The sequence below is a fragment of the Daphnia pulicaria genome, chromosome 3 (assembly GCF_021234035.1).
Source record: "Daphnia pulicaria isolate SC F1-1A chromosome 3, SC_F0-13Bv2, whole genome shotgun sequence".
Taxonomy (NCBI): Eukaryota; Metazoa; Arthropoda; class Branchiopoda; order Diplostraca; family Daphniidae; genus Daphnia; species Daphnia pulicaria.
Window position 1 is genome coordinate 2,426,951 of NC_060915.1, and position 15,775 is coordinate 2,442,725.

The following is a 15,775-nucleotide window of genomic DNA, read 5'->3' on the forward strand; positions in this document are numbered from 1 at the left end:
ATTGCCAAACTCCTCCAATTTACCTGTTCCAAAAAATCCCAAAAATCCATCACCGCTCTTCCGCTACCGATCATCATGCCGCCGACTACAGTGACGCCATCGCTTCAGCCCACTACCGCCCCAGTGACAGCAGCCCCGCCGCGTCGTACACGGCCACGTCAACCACGACCCCCACACACGACGCAGGAAGGCGAAGTGTTCCTGCCTCGGAGACCGCGCTCGCAGCCACGAACTAAACTATAATTTTGCCACAGTGTCATGTCTTCCAATTTGCTTTTTTCGTATACTACGGTTCCTTGTTCTATCTTAATGGTCATGATCGATTACGTTCAGTTGTTCGTGTCGTTCATGGCGCACGTCGGTCCCTTCTCATAAGTTTGCCGCAGTGTCACTCCTTAGTTCTTGATAATCTCGCGCCTTCGAATCGTACACGATTCCAATCACCGTTTCCCCTCATGATGCTCGGTTTTAGAATGGACCACCGAGCAACGATCGCACTGCCTCGGCTCTGGCCCAGACACGCTCAATTGAATTTCGTGTATCCTTTTTCCACCCTACAATTCACAATATTGTTTTCATTCATTTCTTCTTTTCGTTTCATTTTATTTTCCTTTCCATCGCTTCAATCCATTTAATATCCGCCGTTTGATTATCTCGTGTCCCCATCCCAATTTCCCGATATTATTTTCATTCATCTCTTCTTTTAGGTTCATTGATCTTTCTTTCAAGCGCTTACATTCATTTAATATCCGTCGTTCGTTTCTCTCGGTTCCCCCCGACGGTTCTCCAATATTGTTTTCATTCATTCTTCTTTTAGTTTCATTTCATTCCTATCGTTTCGATTCAGAAATGCTCGCGTCTGATTTGATCTTGATCACCTTAAATTCTTACAAAAAGATTCCATGCAGTTCGTATTATAAGAGTCACAGTACTCCTTTATACCTCTTAAGTTCATTAACATTGATAGTTGCTTTCACTTTGCCTCTCTATAATTTTGCAATGGTGTGTTCTTCAGCTCTCTTTTCAGTTTCATTTATTTTCCTTATGTCTTTTCAGTTCGCTATTAGTTAATATTAGTTTACGTACCCTCTTCTGCTAGGGTTTCCATCGTTTTATTTTTACTAGTTGAGTATGACGTCCTTGTTCCGGACTCTTTCTCGTGTCTTTTCTTACTTAGGGTATGGTCGGTATCCATGATTACCAATAGCAACTTCCCCAGCTTGCTCGTACACAGCTTTCCGGAATGCCCGCGATCGAATCAACTAGGGTACATCACCTGACGAAGTCAGCGGTGGGCTATTACAGCTGACCTATGTTCCTAGTCGTGAGCGTGGATTCACATTCCAGAGGTCTCCCTGTGCGGATGCTGTGAGCGATTGTTGCGGGACGCAACAAATATGGAGGGGGAGTGATGTAAGAGTTGGCCTATGATGTTACATAGCTCAGAGAGAACATTGACTTGCGAAGGTCACCTCTGCTACTAAGGCCACAGATGCTATCGCACAGCATCTTGAATAACAGAAAGTCACCCCCCCCCCATAGTTGACAAACCCCCCACGACCGACTCCCTATGTTAACTCTAACTACGGCCTTTATTTAGACTAAATATAAGAGAAAACTAGCTAGTAGAAAAGCCCCCCCTGTTCTGCTGAAAAGATACACCAGGAAGTCCAATGACCCGTAGTGAACCCACAGAGACGCTTGGGAAAAATCACCCCCGCGTCAGCTTCTTTTCCGCGCGCAACATTGTTTAGCAAACATAATAAATAGAACCCGCAGTTTTAACTAGAGTTAGTCTTTTTTAGTAGTTGAAGGAAGAACAGTCGTCTCTCTCCCTCTCTCTCTCTGTGTGTTCCAAGTATCCACCTTCTTCAATACGTTTCGCCTTCCAGTTCCAATCTGCTGTCTACAAAATGCGGTAATACAATTCTTTCACATTCATCATTAGTTCTTCTTTTTATGCGCAGAGTTTTCCTCTTATGGGAGAACTCTGACACTGGCGAGTCTGAGTCCGTTTCCGGCGATCCCGAGACCTCATCTGAAAACGATCCCTCTGATGGTGAGGAAATTTTCTATTCTGTTATCGATTTCTTAAAACCAAAATTATATTTTTAATTTTTAACACGACTCATTTTCAGTGCCGAGCTCTACTACATTCAACTTTGATAGATTAACACGGCTTGTTAAGCTTCCTACCAACTGGCGTAGGGATGATTCAAACAACAGTTGCTACAGCGCGATAAAAGCAGGAAAGGAGTTTGTGCACAAGATTGTTTTTATAACAAGCGTGCTGCTAACATTTTTCGTTAACGGAAGAGAAGTCATCTTTCCGTTTGTAAAAAACTGTAGTATATGGAAACCTGTTGATTTACAACGAGCTCTATACGAATTTGACACATTGCAACCTTGTCCCGGTATGCTGGATTCCTCCTTGTACACAAATTCAAACTTGAAGAGTCCCCACCAAACTGAATTGCGCTCGTTTAAGTGTAAAAAAGTGTGCGACAAAAACGAAAGACACTGCAGCAATTTTCAAATCGATGAAAAGAAGTTAAAGTATCTAAAGGTCGTTCAATCTCGAACAGTTGCCTCGCTTAAAAAGCGATTAAAATCAAATCAGAAAAGAGTCCAACGTTTCATCATCTATGGAAAGGTACAATTAGTCATTTAAATTGTTAAAAGTTAAGTTTAAAATAACATTTTTATCAATAGAATGCTGGCTTAACAGTGAATTACCTTCGGCGCAGCATCCACGCCTTGACCGAAAATCAGATGTCCGAAAAAATAAAATGTCTGCCTCAGCAGGTGGCCAATGAAATCATGTCCTGAATTATCCGAATGAAGACTGTTTGACAATTTCCCCTTTTTAACCTATTGTGACTATCATATCCCATTTTATCCAAATGAATAAGACTTGATGAGACGATTTTATAAAATAAAAAGATTGGGCAATGACGACGAGAAATTATATGAATAAAAAATTTGTTACAAGAAGAAGAATAAAACGAACGAACGAATTTAACGAAAAGGGAACCCCAAAGTAGTTTTTCTAATATCATACCCTTTTTTCTTTCTTTTTTTTTCTATCATTAGCAACAATCAGTTATACGGACGTTCTTCGCGCAAGCTAAAGCTCTACAGAAGGATAAACATGGAAAAGGTATGCGTTACGAGGCTGTTTTTTTGCTGGAAGCTCTGATGCTGAAGATGAAAAGCAATGCCGCCTTCAAGCATCTCAGGAACAATAAGATCCTTCCACTACCTTCAGCTTCTACGATAAGAAAGCTCATCAGTTCATCAAACTGTCATTTCGGATTCAACGAGTTGGCACTTGAAAACATCGAGATCGCTCTAAAAGAGTTTGGAAAAGATGATCCAGCAAGATATGGATGCCTAATGTGGTACATTTAGTGAAAAGCGTTAAATTCAACGCCCGTCAACGCGTTTGGGACGGTATCGTGAACTATGGTTCAGATTTTCCGGATTTGGAAGCCAATTCCCTCGCAGATCACGCACTCGTCCTAGTTTTCCGCCCCTATAACCAGTCCTGGATTCAGCCGATAGCATCTTTCGCTACTAACGGAGCTGCACCTGCTTCTGTGATTCATCGAATTGTGTTGAAAGCAATAACATCCTTGTACACAAGAGGTGCAATTGTGAAGAATGTAGTATGTGATGGACATCAGCCCAAGTAGAACAAGATATCTTGCGGATATCTTCTAGATATATTTACATCTACTGTTATCTTTGTACAAGCCATACAGTAGCCAAATGTCATCTCTCCAAGATATCTTGCCCAAGACATCTCAGTTTCTCAGTTTAATGAATTAATAATGTATTTTCCGCTTCTTACACCTTCCTAATACTTTACATTCACTTTTTACTTTATTTTTCTTTCATAGTAACCGATATTGCTCACATTAGAAGTGATTCATCATATATAGAAGCTTTCAATTTCTCGGGAATTGAACCCGGATCGTCTGAGTGGCAATCAAGTGCGCTACCAGCACGCCACTACATTTATATATACCATTGTTCAGTTTTACTAGAGCAGTTTGTCACCTTGTTGATTGATTAGAAAGCGCGTATACCATATCACAATCGGTAAAAAGCCCGGAATTCTTTAAAGATTATTAATTTAGGATTATCCGTCTTTAATAATATTGGTTTGATATAAGAGAATAAGTTAGAAGAATTTAAAAATAAGATTGCCGTCATCATCATCGGAAAAGCTTTGGTATAAACACTATAATGAATTTTGTAAGGGAAGCGATCTAAGTAGAGAGCTAAATATATTACTAACGCCTAAAAATCATCTCAGCAAGTGACTTACTAATTCCATTTACTTTAAAAAAATAATTATAAAAGCCAATTGCTTGTCATATTTTGATAGAAAAGTTGCTTTTTTGAAATACTATAGTTTCAGGTGAATTTTTAAGGTTAACGTGCACCTACAAATTTTTCGAGTTTTATTTCATATATAGATAATAGATTAACTTGAGTAAATATGTTAGAATAAAATATGCCGGTTAAACGTAAAGCACACTTACGTAACACATTAATAGCATTTTCGCTCGTGGATTTTTCAATACCTACGTACATATAAAAATAACCTAACCTGATATTTTTGTTTTATTTAATTACAGTATCGTGTGAAATGAAAATGAAAGAAAAAGAGGCGCTTCTTTTTTACGGAAAGAGTCTTCCCTAGTAGAAAAAGATATCTCTAAAAAGATGTAAATCCAAGTTATCTACAAAATATCTCTAAGATAGAATCGCATGTATCTCTTAGATACAGTGGGTACCGAAAGTATCCGTACGGCTGAGAGGATCAGTAGGGAAAACGCGTTTTTCAAAACGCTCCCAAAAATAGAATTCTCGGTGGAATTCAATAAAATTTTTTTCAAAGGTTAATATTAAGGCGGGGTATCATGTGATTTTTTTGGGGAATTTTTCAACAACGCGATAGGTGGTTTTTATCGCGTTGCGTAAGTATCCGTACGGCCGAGAGGCCCAGTAGGGAATGGGCTTACTTTGGAGGCCTGTTATTCAGTAACTACGTAATATTATAGGGTGGGAAATTTCTTAAAAAAAAGAGCTGCATTAGCTCTATCTGTGGTCATAAGATCACATTTTTTAAGTTTCATTTATAGTAATGAAATCAAAAATGAAAACACGAATTATAAGTTTTCCGTTTTCTTCCCCTCGATTCCCCATCACCAGTGTTGCCATATCAAAAAATATTTACCCTTTCTCTTTCTCCCTCTTCCGTCCAAGGGAAGAAAGAGATTTTGGGATATGGCGACGTTCCACACTTGTTAAAGTGCGTTCGAAATCACCTATTGACCCACAAGCGTTGTCAGGTATTACACAAGTAATTGAACTTTTTAGAGCATATAATAATTTATTCTTTGCTTAGTATGCGTCCGAAGTAGTAGACTATAAGCACTACGAAAAACTATACGAAACGGAGAAGAACAACGGACTGAGGAGGTGTTTCCGACTTACAGAGGGACATCTTAAACCTAACAACTGGCAAAAGATGACTGTCAGTAAAGCTACACAGTTGTTTTCCAGACACGTCGCCATGGCATTACAACACTATCGAGAAAAAAAGGAAACGGCAACGGATTTCAAATGTAACCCGCCTTATTTAAATTTTAATTAGTACACTTCTATAAATGAAATTTCTTCTTAGATACCAAGCCTACTGAACGCATGACGCTCCTCTTTAACAACTGTTTCGACATTCTCAATGGTCGATTCCCAGCAGAAGGAATTAGCAGGTCTTCTTGGGAAAAAAAAGAAACTCATGTTACAAAAATTGTTGCACGTACTTGACGTAACTGAACAAATTGCCAATGATCCCAAACGTGACAAAACAAAACTGCCAGATAACATGTTCATGTCCGACACTACTTTGGTTGCCTGGAGGCTTGTTATCTACAGTTCAATCGGTTTGGTTGAAGAATTGTTCGAAAAAGGATTCAACGTGGTATTAACTGGCCGGTTCAACCAAGATCCAATTGAGGTATCCTAAAGTCTTCTTTGAACTAAAATTTTAAACTAAAACAAATCTTCTACTCAGAATTTCTTCGGAATTGTGCGATCAATCGATGACCATCCTACCGCGCACTCTTGGCTCCACATATTTCGCATTCTTTCTCTCTACAACCCGACAAAGGTTGCCATCCGGAATGCCAACGTCGACGGAAAAGACGCTGGTGAAATTTTGGTTGCGTACAAACAGTGCCTTGTCTACAAATTTCGCGAATGCGAGAAAGAGGCGAAAGAAATCAAGAAGAATCTAAAAGACAGCCTCCAAAAGGAATTACTGGCCCGATACACTAACGACATTCCTGACGGAAAATCAGACATAACTCGAGACGAGTTAGTATACGACTTGTGCGGGTATCTTATTCACACCCGCCATGAAGTATGTGGTACCTGCAAAGACCGCAACAATTTGATGGAAACCGAAGAAACGCTAATGGAAGACTTCTTGCCAGCTCAGTACACATACCAAAGAAATTATGGTTCTTTGAAGTATGCAACTGCCGCGATGTTCAGAACGTTTCGCGAGGTAGAGAACGTTATCGACTCCCATTTCTCATCTCCTAACCATATCTTTGTTCGAGACAGCTACAAAGAAGTTCTGTCAAAGATTAGGGAGCTAAGTCTAATCCCTATTTCTTGTTCACAACATCCTGGAACACTTTCCTATCTAATAATTGTTGTGTCTGCGTTAAGATCTTTATTAAGACAGCACAACTAAATTAGACAACGAAGATTACACACAAGGGTAAGATGCGGACACGAAGGGAGAACCTTAACGCGAGGAGTCGCGAGCCCGAATGTCCACCTCTCATCTCTCTCTCTAGCCCGTCGCTGCCACGACCGTCACGACATCTCCCGTACACGGAGAATGTCATCGATACACAACAACTCCTCCCGAGCCGACGTACGCTGTCGACGGCTGTCTACGTACGGGCGGCGGCTTCAATATCTAGATAATGAGGGTGTGGTATGCGCGTACACAAATAAGGAACTGATTTGGGCACATGAGACACATCATAATCCACGACGGTTGGCGCGTTGAACATGAGGGACATGGAGGACATTGAATGAAACAAATCGATGATTAAACATGAATTGACACCGACATGGATGGCATTAGACATGAAAGACATGGAATGACACAAATCGATGATTAAACATGAATTGACATTAACATGGATTGCTGTAGACATTAAGGACATGGAATGAAACATCTCAATGATTAAACATGGGACGTTAGACTGAAAACATAACCCGGGGCTTGCGTTGACGGGCGCTTCTGCGGGGAGCTGGTGGGATGGTTGCTGCCGGCTGCCGCCCGTCTTCCGGGCGGTCCATGGTCGCCGCTGCGTGTTGGTCGCTCGTCTCCGTTGACTCCGGTTCTGCGCCGCCCTCTTCCTCGGCCGTTGAAGGTACCATGAGACGGATGAATCGCCTGTTGCGCCAAAGCACGCTGCCGCTAGCGAATTTGACACGATATGACCGGTATCGGCCAACCGCGACGATCACCCCAATGTGGCTCCATAATTTTGTCTTGTTACCCTGAACACGTACCGGCGCCCCGACGGGGAGGGGGCAGAGTGGACGGGTTCGGGAGTCAAAGCGGAATTTCGTGGCCACGTTCGCTTCAGCCTGTCGTTCTCGCGCCGCCATAACCTCTTTCCATTGGCTGGCGTAGGATGAGCGGTGAGCTGAAACGATAGAGCGGAGCTGATGGCCAAGGACGATTTGAGCCGGCGACAGTCCCGTCTCGTGCGGATTATTCCGGAATTCCAGCAATCCGGCGAGGAACTCCTCCGATGATAAATCTCCGGATGGGGCCAGCTTCAGCACCAACTCCTTCACCGCTTTTACCGCCGCCTCTGCATGCCCGTTACTTTGGGGATAGTGCGGGGTGGAATTGCCCCACCCTACTCCCCAGCGTTGAAGAGCCGCCTGAAAAATTCCGGCATCAAATTGCGGGCCGTTATCCGAACGAAGGCGCATCGGAACACCCAATTCCACGAAGTTGCTGATGACGGCCTGCATCACCTCCCGGGCCGTCGGGTCATGCTTCCACTGATGCACTACCGGCCACCCTGACAGACGGTCGGCATAAACGAAGACATGTAGAGACCCATGTTGGAACAAGTCCACGGAGACGTCTTCAAAAACATACGTTGGCATAGGATCGGCCAACAGCGGTTCCTGGCCTTGGCTCGCCAAGCGTTCCTGGCAGGTGGCGCAGCGCTCCACCAACATCGTGACGTCATTGGTGATTCCCGGCCAATTAACGGTCTGTTGTGCGCGCCGTTTTGTCCTCACGATCCCTTGATGAGCCGCGTGCAATTTCGTGAGGATTTTACGGCGTGATGCGAGAGGGATAACGATGCGCGAGCCGTACAGAACGAGGCCGCCATCTGTGGACAGCTGATCGCGAATTGACCAGAATTGACGGATGTGGGTCGGAATGAGCGCACGATTCGTAGGAAATCCGGATTCAACTGCAGCGATGAGGTCAAGGTAATGAGGATCGGCTGCTGCTCCCGTGCGTAAATCGTCGAGAAGGTGATCCGGCAGATGACTCGGTGAAACTGCTTCGTCTTCCGGTTCGATAATTGCGTTGACGCTCTGAATAACTACATGACGCACGGAGAATGCTAGTTCCGTCCCAACGCATTCATCGTCCACTGCCGGGTCGTTCACGGGTGCTCGTGAAAGTGCGTCCGGTATTGCATGGTCTTTTCCCCTGCGCCACACGGTGGTAAAAGAATATGGGGACAAGCGCTCCTTAAGTCGCTGGATTTTTGGATTGTCGATTGCGTCGAGGGTATATTTGTCAAGGATCGCCACCAGCGCTTGATGGTCGACCATCAACGTGAAATTAGGTAGGCCCGACAGGTACAGGCGGCACTTCCGGATAGCCCATTCTACGGCGGTCAACTCCAGTTCCACGATGGCATATCGGGATTCGGTGTCCGTACACCAGCGTGAGTTGGCGTCCACCAACCGCCATGAATCGCCGTGGCGCTGTAGTAGGGCGTATCCCATGCCATTTTTCCGCGACGCGTCGACCTGAATTGTAGTTTCTCGTCCCGGGTCGAAATGAACGAGCACTGGAGGAGAAACGAGGGCTAGCTTCACTGCTTCGAAGGCCTGGTCGTGGTCTGCCGTCCAGACATATGGGTTGCGAGTGCTGAGCAGAGGGCGTAGAGGGGCTTTTGCGGCAGCTACTTCTGTTGAGAATCCCGCCAACTGTTCTACCAAGCCCATAAATGATCGGAGCTCCGAGATATTGGTTGGGCGGGGGAACTGTGATAATGCCTTCAATTTACCTTCCTCGATTGTGATGCCGCCGTGTTGAATGTCATAGCCGACCCAAGAAATTCGGGGTTGGGCGAAGCGAAACTTTTCCTTACTAAACGTAATCCCAGCTACACGGGCGGCTTGCAAGATCGCGCAGACGCCGGCGACATGTGATGGAAACGAGCGATCAAAGCGCAGCAAATCGTCCACCACTCTTATGGTGTTGGTCATGGCTGCAAATGCCGCGTCCGCCCGCCGGTTGTACTCATCGCCGGAGCTGCATAGGCCCATGGATGCGCGTAAGAATTTATACCGTCCCCATGGAGTCATGAACGTTGTGAGGTGCTGGCTGGATGGATGAAGGGGGATTTGGTAGTAACCGTTCACAGCGTCGAAACTAGTGAAGAAGCGACATTCGCTGTCGATTTCGGCCACTGCGTCCCGTGGCGTGCGAGTCGGGTGTGTAGGCCGTTTGACGAATTTATTTAAGCGCGTGTGGTCGACACAAATCCGAAGCTTACCGCCTGGACCGCGGATCACTACCAACGGTGCGGCCCACTCCGACGGCTCACTGACAGGCACAATCACTTTCTTCTTGACCAGTTCGTCCAACTTATTCTTGACTTCGACGCGGTCGCCGAACGCAATCGGGCGCGCGCCATTGACGTAGAAGGGGACAGCATCATCGCGTATTTGTATCTCCATGTCTGGGCCAACCATCTGACGTAACTCGTCGTCTTGGTCGAACACTACATCAAATTCTGCCATGATGGCCGATTCGACGACAGAAATCTGTTCCGCACTAGGCTCCACCGGAATGTAAACGCCGCGGAGAAAGGGACCGCTAGAAGGGGCTACCGTGTCGCCCGGATGTAATGGAGCGTCCGTCGCCCTTAAAGAATTTATCGGCACCAACGGTTTAGGATAATCCTGATGTAGAATGTTCAGACTGATACAGTCTACTCGGCATAGCAGCATTCCACTAATCTCAGGGCAAAACACGACCGTGATGCGGGCACTTTGATCACTGTACCGCACTGTCAGATCCCGTTGCCCAATAGACAACAGTGGCGACGAGCGGTCTGCCATAACCAAGTCGAACGATGAAGCTGCCAACTGACTTTCAGATATTCCGATGGCCTCCATGACGTCCTTTCCGCACACACTAACTTCAGCGCCAGGATCCGGAATTGCATTAGTAAGCAGTGCTGCTACTGCGCCGTCTTCTTCCAATATTTCCAGGGATATAGTAGGGGACCCCCGGCGATTTTGGTTGGCCTGGATGTTTCCAATGATGATATGCGCCATCTTGGATTTGGCGCCACCACTAGCGCCACCGCTCGTGCCGGTTTTTTCCTTATTCCGGTTGGGACATTTCGGGGAGAAGTGGTTCGGTTTTCCACATAGATGGCACGACTTTCCAACCGGCGGACAGCTTTCTTCTGGAGCATGAGATGCCCGGCCGCATGATCCGCACTCATTTTTGTATGGGCGACGGTCTGATTGACCTTGTTTCGTCAAAATTGCTGCCACTCCGGATTGCCCACTGAGAATGCGCTCATTTGCCCGAGCTGATTCTTCGCTCCGACAAATGTTGACCGTGGCTTGTAATGTTGGGAACGGACTAAGAGCCAGCAGTTTCTTTTCCGTTTCCGTGTCCCGAGTTCCTGCAATGATGCGCGTTACCAATCTCGTTTCTGTGCATGTTCCGCACAAGTCTGCCGCGTCCGCCAGCCGACGCAACCCGATATAGAAGTAGTCGAATGATTCTGACGGTCCCTGCTTCCGCTCTTCGAACGCCACGCGGTCCAGTGCAACATTCCGCTTAGCACGAATATAATCCGCGATGCGGTCGAGCACTTGGTCGGGAGTGGTTATAGTCGCCGGAGTGATGTTTAGTCCAACCTCCACCACTTGTTGCATTGTGGGATCCAGTGACATTCGGAATGCTGCCATCTGTTCCGTGATAGGGTAACTAGCCAGCTGACTTAGTTCCATAAAATCATTCCACCGATTCCTCCATGATTTCAAAAGCGGAATAGATATATCGCTGTGAAGTTTGTCAACTCCGGATGGATCCAGTCGCCGTCTTTGGGGGGGTAATGGAGGCAACAAAGGTCCACCGCCACCAGCGCCACCGCCTCCACCAGCACCGCCACCTCCACCAGCGCCACCGCCTCCACCAGCACCTGCACCTCCGCCAGCGCCACCGCCACCGCCTCCGCCAGCACCACCACCTCCAGCACCGCCGCCGGCGCCGCCAGCTTGAACGATGGCCAAAAGTGGTGCCAATTGGGTAGCAATGGCCGTCTGACCGACTTCAATGGCGTCGATCCGTGCGTCGTTAGCCGCGATAGCTGCTGTTGCTGCGTTGGCTGCTGCCAACGCATCCGCTGCCGACGTCATGTTGTTGCGGGATAAACTGGGTGAACGTGGACGACGAGGGCGTCTGAAAAAATAGGGATCGTTCATGTACACCGCCCCACGATGTGGTTCAAATACGTTGGCCGATCACGCCACTAGTAAAGAAGGAGAGCGGCTACACTGCAATGTCAGATGTACTAAGGGGGCAGACACGCGCACGAAAATAAATGAAGTAGCGGCACGCCCGATCACACGATTGTAATAGCGTCACTATGTGAACGCACACACCGAAAGAATTACCAATAGGATGGGAGAATCTCCACACAGATGCACGGCGATAAAAGCGAGGCAGAAATGGCTACGCTACGACGTCAGATGCGAAAGGGAGATGGCATCCAAAATGGCGGCGATCACAGACCACGCGACTGCGAGAGACGCACGGTATTAGGAATCGCAGCACTAGTTAGAGGGGAAAAGGTTAAACCAACTGCGCCATGTTGTGTCTGCGTTAAGATCTTTATTAAGACAGCACAACTAAATTAGACAACGAAGATTACACACAAGGGTAAGATGCGGACACGAAGGGAGAACCTTAACGCGAGGAGTCGCGAGCCCGAATGTCCACCTCTCATCTCTCTCTCTAGCCCGTCGCTGCCACGACCGTCGCGACATCTCCCGTACACGGAGAATGTCATCGATACACAACAATAATGGAATATGTTCAAATTAGATTTCATTTTGAGGCAAAACGTTTCCAAAACTTGCACTTGTCGAATCAAAACGCTTCAATTCTCAATCACAAGAAGCTCTCTAAAACTTCGACTTAAACTATTTCTGTGATCAAAGTGATAGGGGCTAATTGAATTCTGAAAGTCAATAACTACAAATATGATCTCTATGTGTTTTAATTGAAAAAAAACAAAGATATCTTATTAATAAAATTCTGGATGACTATGTCGTATCCAGTCCTTTAAAAAAATTATCCTTATCTAATCATTTAAAAAATACACCACCAACACAATGAACTTACAAAAGAGAGAGGAGTATTAACAAAAGTTCATCAATTCAAAGAATAGCAGTGAAGAAGAATTTACCTACTGAAATCTCATGCTAGAAAACGGCTTGGATGCTGGGCAACACCTCCTTAAGCAATGGACAATGGCAACTCGAAAACCTTATTGAGCAATGGTAACTCTAACAATGGTAAGCCGTTGCTTGTTACTTCATCATTTCTGATGGCCAACGGCAAGTGTCTTGGAATGCCCCTATATAACATGAATGGATTTAGAAGGACAATCCGACAAAAAATAGGAATAAGCTGTGTACCTAGTTTTCTTGTTATATTATGCAGCATTTCATTACAACTCCAACCTTCAGCAGCCAGGTAGACAGGGGCATCATCATGATTCATTTAGCTGCAAGTGTCTTGGAATTATCCTAGAAAACATGAATGGATTCAGCAAAGCATTCAGACAAACAAAAGAAATAAAGTATCATACCTAGTTTTTTTGTCATCTCCTGAAGCATTTCATAACAACTTCGAAACACAACAACAATGTAAAATTAAAACTTACAACAGTAAATTTTCAATCACATTCTTACGAAAACAAAGGATGACAATGACTTAAAAACGTCAAGAAAAGAAAAAAAGAAAACAACCTTCCTCTGCAACACTCTTCGTAGCCAGGGTGCAGTACGGCAGTTTATCCGCTAGAGGCACTACAATCGATACGGGAGCTCGGGGTCAGTAGGGATAGGGCTAAAAGGATAGCACAGCATCAACCAGTGGTCTTTGTCTATGGTACAAGCTTTGGTTATTTTACGCTCTGAAACTTTATCTTTAGTCATAACTAATTTACATTTTTTATGATAGAATGGCAAAGCAAAGGTAAATTCCCCAGTCATTCTTATTAAGTGGACTGATGAGAACCTTATCACCACTACGATGTGCAAAGCTTCTTCAAGCCTACATCTAGTCTAGATAACATGGATTTGATCGATTACATCTCTTTGTTAGATTCTTGGATTCATAGTGAAAAGGTCATCGTATTAAGGTAATTCTATAGTTCTTGTTTTGTGTTAAACTTGTATCTGTTTATTCTAACGATAAAATTTTTTACAGATGGACCAGTTAGGATGATAATAAAACCCCTTATCATTTCACCGATTATTTAATTCCAGAAAAATGTGATGGAAAGAAATTGATGATGAAGACTGGCTTCATTCTCTTTCACTGTGGTATTATAAATATATATTTTTACATTTTACCTTGATTTATTCAAAACTTTTTTTTGTTTTTATCCCCTTTTGTGTAGATATTTCCAAAATTGCTTGACGCTTTGTATCAGCCAGAAGAATTGGCCAACATGTCTCTCCCCGGCAATGCCTGCCCGAGTATGCCAGGCTCTAAGTCAAAGCCAGAAATTCCCAAGGAGGCCTTGAATGAAATTATAGGTAAGTTATCGACAAAAACTCCTTTTTTTATGCATCAGATAGTTAACCACTTTCTTCTTATCTTTTAGGCAACATATTGGGATCAAGCATACAAAGGATCTATTCTGACAGAGCAGCAAGTTAAAGAAGCTGTAAGTGCCAAACTCATTGCGGTCCAAACAAGAGAGAAAAAGCAGAAAAACAAGATGCTGGCCAACGAGGCATCGTCACCACTTACTGCAGGAGTTCCTTCGAAAGTCAAAAGTTTGTTATTTGTATTTTTCTGTTGTCTACTCTTAGTTGTGTTGAGTGATGTTTGTGTCTGTTCGTTAGAGTGCGTGATGATACCCAACATCATGTGTCGTGTTTTGAAATACAAAGTCGAATTCAACTCAAAATTTTAACATGTTTAGTTTGTTTTATTTGCCCGACCCTCCGCCTCAAGTTAACTGACAAAAACAAGTTAACTAAAATCGGCTTGTTGAAAGCTAGATTTTATCAGCTAGTTATTGGTTGAATTAACTAAGCTTGAAAAAAGCTCAAATAATTAAGCTTATTTTAAGCTTACCCTAAACAACTAAAAATGAGTTTATAAATGGAAGGATAATATCGTCCATTTTTAGCCTAAACTTTATCAGCTAATTGCAAGCTTGGCGGTCCAAATTGTCATACTAAGACAAGCTGAAAACTAGCTGTTTTTTTCGTAAGGGTCACAGCACTTGAATTTTTTAAAAATTTTCAAGTTATTTGAGTTCTTTTGTCGGGTAGTGGAGTTCTACTGTCAAGCACTTGAGTTCTGCATAGCAGAGCACGCCAATGCATGCCAGAGCACGCCAGTGCACGCTAATGCACGCCAGAGCACGCCAGAGCACGCCAGTGCACGCCAGAGCACGCCAGTGCACGCAAATGCACGACAGAGCACGCCAGTGCACGCCAAAGCACGCCAATGCACGCCAGAGCACGCCAGTGCACGCCAATGCACGCCAGAGCACGCAAGTGCACGCCAGATCACGCCAATGCACGACAGAGCACGCCAGTGCACGCCTGAGCACGCCTGAGCACGCCTGAGCACGCCAGTGCACGCCTGAGCACCCCAATGCACGCCAGTGCACGCCAGTGCACGCCAGAGCACGCTAATGCACGCCATTGCACGCCAGAGCACGCCAGTGCACGCCAACGTATGCCAGAGCACGCCAATGCACGCCAGAGCACGTCAGTGCACGCCAGTGCAAGCCAGTGCACGCCAGTGCATGCCAGTGCACGCCAGAGCATGCCAGAGCACGGTAGAGCACAGCAGAGAACAGCTCAGCACTTGAAGTTGCTATAATATTTATTTCTCTTGTTAAAACCATTTTTTAATTACAGGATGTGTAAAACAATGTCCAATACACCATTTCAAGTCTATTGAATCAATAAATTTATAGAGCAATTCATGAACAAAAAGTTTTAGAAAAACGCACATCACAGCACTGGAATTTTTTAAAATTTTTCAAGTTATTTGAGTTCTTTTGTCGGGAAGTGGAGTTCTATTGTCAAGCACTTGAGATCTGCATAGCAGAGCATGCCAGAGCACGCCAGTGCACACCAGAGCACGACAGAGCACGCCAAAGCACGCCAGTGCACGCCAGAGCACGCC

The 15,775-nt window shown here is 44.9% G+C and overlaps 1 protein-coding gene across 1 annotated transcript; it reads right to left on the reverse strand.

Annotated features, from left to right (window-relative positions):
- Positions 1-7,293: 7,293 nt before the first annotated feature.
- Positions 7,294-11,748, reverse strand: LOC124328445 (uncharacterized protein K02A2.6-like). Its single transcript, XM_046787215.1, has one exon. The coding sequence runs from the start codon at positions 11,746-11,748 to the stop codon at positions 7,294-7,296; it is 4,455 nt and encodes a 1,484-aa protein (XP_046643171.1).
- Between the last annotated feature and the right edge of the window lie 4,027 nt (positions 11,749-15,775).

What these genes read in the sequence shown, in the direction of transcription:
- LOC124328445 (XM_046787215.1), bottom strand. Translation starts at nt 11,748, where the DNA reads ATGACGTCGGCAGCGGATGCGTTGGCAGCAGCCAACGCAGCAACAGCA.